Below are 2,983 nucleotides of genomic sequence, written 5' to 3'. Positions count from 1 at the left end.
TATCTCCCAAAGAACTCTACCACCATGCCTGGTTTTAAAAGTTTGTTGTTGCCAGGCATGGTGGCGCACGCCTTTAATCCCAGCACTCAGGAGGCAGAGAGAGGCAGGAGGATTTCTGAGTTCCAGGCCAGCCTGGTCTACAAAGTGAGTTCCAGGACAGCCAGGGCTATACAGAGAAACCCTGTCTCGAAAAACCAAAAATAAAAAATAAAAAAAAGTTCGTTGTTGTCGTTTTAATACATTTGAAGGAGCTGGAGAGGACGCTTAGTGGCTAAGAGCATTAGCCGCTCTTCTTCAGAACTGGGGTTCGGTCTCAGCAGCCACCTGATGGCTCACAGCTGTCTGTAACTAAGGTTCTACGGTATCCGATGGCCTTGTTGGCTCTCCAAGGACACCAGGCACATATGTGGTATCTAAACATACATGTAGGCGAAATACCCATGCACATAAAATGATACAAATTTAAACATTTTATGATTTTTTATTATTTTTTTTAGAATTTCATGCATGCATACATTGTATTCACCCCTTCCTCCTCTGCCTAAACTCCTAGATCCACACCCCACTCATTTATTTATTTATTTATTTATTTACACACACACCCCTGAGACAAGTTCTAGCTATCCATGTATTCAGGAGTGTGGGGCCATTGGCTGGAGCCTCTCCACTTTCCAGGGGTCACGCCCTCAAAGAGAATTGTCTTACCCAAGAGTCCATCCACTGTCAGCATGCTCAGCTGTGCGTGCGGCTCTTGAGCCCCTCCCCCTCTGTGGCGGTGTGGGGACTGGCGTGTGAGATGAGTGTCGTGGTCCTGCGTGGGCCCTTCCTGACGTCTGTCTGGCTCTCACTGTCTTTCTGTTCCCTCTCTTCAATGGCCACTGAGTTCTGAAGGGAGGTTTGTTTCTTAGCGTGTATGCATTAGTCCGCTTTCTGTTTGTATAGAAAGCACCAGTGATAACCCGCTTTGAATCAAGACTTCAGTGTTGTAGGCCATTACATTTTCAGCCTGAGGTGAAGTAATTCGTTACATTACAGAGGAGGGTGGAGGGAACTATAGATCTCATAACGGAAAAAATGAAAGACAGAAAAAGGCTAGGGTGTTTACACAGCCTCCCAATGCTACCAACCTGGAAGCTAAACCTTTGACACATGGACTGTTGGGTGGCATCCTGGATACAATCTATGGTTCTGTGGAGGGGGCTGTGCTGTGTCCATGTGTGCACAAATGCATATGTGTGTTGAAGAAACGTTCAGGAGAGCCGCCGCCACTGATGACATTTAACGGTATCCTTTCTAGAGCGATGTCTTCCATGATATTGGAAGGGGAATTCTAGACAGTGCCTGGCAAGGCTACAATGCTACTCTCCTGGCCTACGGCCAGACCGGCTCTGGAAAAAGCTATTCCATGATTGGCTTTGGCACAAACAAGGGTCTTGTTCCAAGAGTGTGTGAAGAGCTCTTCCAAGCTATTGAGAAGCAAAAGGAAAATCTAGAACCCCAGGTATGCCTTAGTTATTCTAGAATCCCTTCTCCTGGGAATTTTACCTGTTCTTTTTCTTTCTTTTTTTTTTTTTTTTTTTTTTTTTTTTAAGATTTATGTATTATATGTAAGTACACTGTAGCTGTCTTCAGACACACCAGAAGAGGACATCAGATCTCATTACAGATGGTTGTGAGCCACCACGTGGTTGCTGGGGTTTGAACTCCAGACATTCAGAAGAGCAGTCAGTGCTCTTAACTGCTGAGCCTGAATTTAACCTTTTCATTTTCCATATGTGGAAGGCACCATCGACTGTATTTTCAGGTTTATGTGTGTCCTAAAATAGGCAAATATTTATATACTGTATTATGTCATAGACAGTGATGGGACTTGGACCCACCCTGATTCGGGCATAAGCACGTGCTCTATCTCTGAAGTTCACCCAGGAGCCAAGGTGGTTCTTACTGTCCCTGGCGCAAATGGCTCCAGAGCAAACTTTGAATCCACTGAATGTCGGTGGCCATCACTGGTGTGACTAGCTCCAAAACATGACAGTAAAATGTCAGCAAGCATCCACCGGCACTGTCCTTGTCTCTGCTAGATCTAGATGGCAGCAGAGGTCAGACAAAACCTAGAGGAGACAAGACCTTGCACCGCTTGGTGCAGAGGCGGGGTATTTTGTTGTTGTTACTTGTTTTGGCCAACTGTTGGTTGAATCCATATGTATAGAACCTATGGATTGGTAGTGAGATCCCATTCGAGAAACTACTGGATCGGCTGGGTTAGAGGTGATGTATGTGCAGTGAGTCATTTCTATAAAGCCCTTCCTAAAACCCTCCCACAGCACTGAGTGGCAGAAGCCACCTCCTCTCCCCGCCCCCTCCCCTTCCAATCTCATTAGTCTTCCTGCCTTAGCCTCCTGAGTGCTGGAACACAGTCCCTGTGCGGTGTCCATTTGGTTGGTTGGTTGTTAGTTTTGTGTCTCTTATGTGAGTATATACATGTGTATGTGATACAAAGCTGCGTGCACACATGTCTGTACAGGTAGGTGTACATGCCTCTGTGCACACTTGTGGAGACCTGAGGAGGACCCCCATGGAGGACCTCCATCACGCTCCACCTTGGTCCCTTGAGAAGGGGATTTTAGCTAGACTGGCCCGCAGCAAGCCCAGAGCGCCACCTGTCTGCAGCCTCCACAATTACAGGTGAGCACAGACAGCCCTGGCTTTTTTCTGTGGGTGCTGGGATCCAAACTCAGGCCTTCCTGCTCGAGCGGCACCTCCCCAGATGATTTTGTGTCTTTTTATAAAATTCATTAAGAACCATGCAGTGTGACACATTTACTAGAGTATGTTAGTGTTTCCCTGTTATGTCTCTCCTTAGCTTCAGGACACTACTGACTCAATACTCTCTCTACAGGTCATGTTTAGCATGCTGGAAATCTACAATGAACAGGTAACGTGTGCTCTCTCTCTCTCTCTCTCTCTCTCTCTCTCTCTCTCT

The 2,983-nt window shown here is 46.5% G+C and overlaps 1 protein-coding gene across 1 annotated transcript in view; it reads left to right on the top strand.

The window, feature by feature from the left end:
* The window catches only part of LOC110321491 (kinesin-like protein KIF28P), a 48,966-nt gene that overhangs the window by 7,684 nt on the left and 38,299 nt on the right, over window positions 1–2,983 (top strand). The window contains exons 3-4 of the mRNA XM_029538486.1: window positions 1,298–1,501; window positions 2,900–2,935. Of these exons, the coding sequence (XP_029394346.1) occupies window positions 1,298–1,501; window positions 2,900–2,935 (240 nt within the window). The remainder of the gene's footprint in view (window positions 1–1,297; window positions 1,502–2,899; window positions 2,936–2,983) is intronic.

This window comes from Mus pahari, chromosome 5, assembly GCF_900095145.1.
Source record: "Mus pahari chromosome 5, PAHARI_EIJ_v1.1, whole genome shotgun sequence".
Lineage (NCBI taxonomy): Eukaryota > Metazoa > Chordata > Mammalia > Rodentia > Muridae > Mus > Mus pahari.
This window is presented reverse-complemented; position numbering and strand designations above follow the sequence as displayed.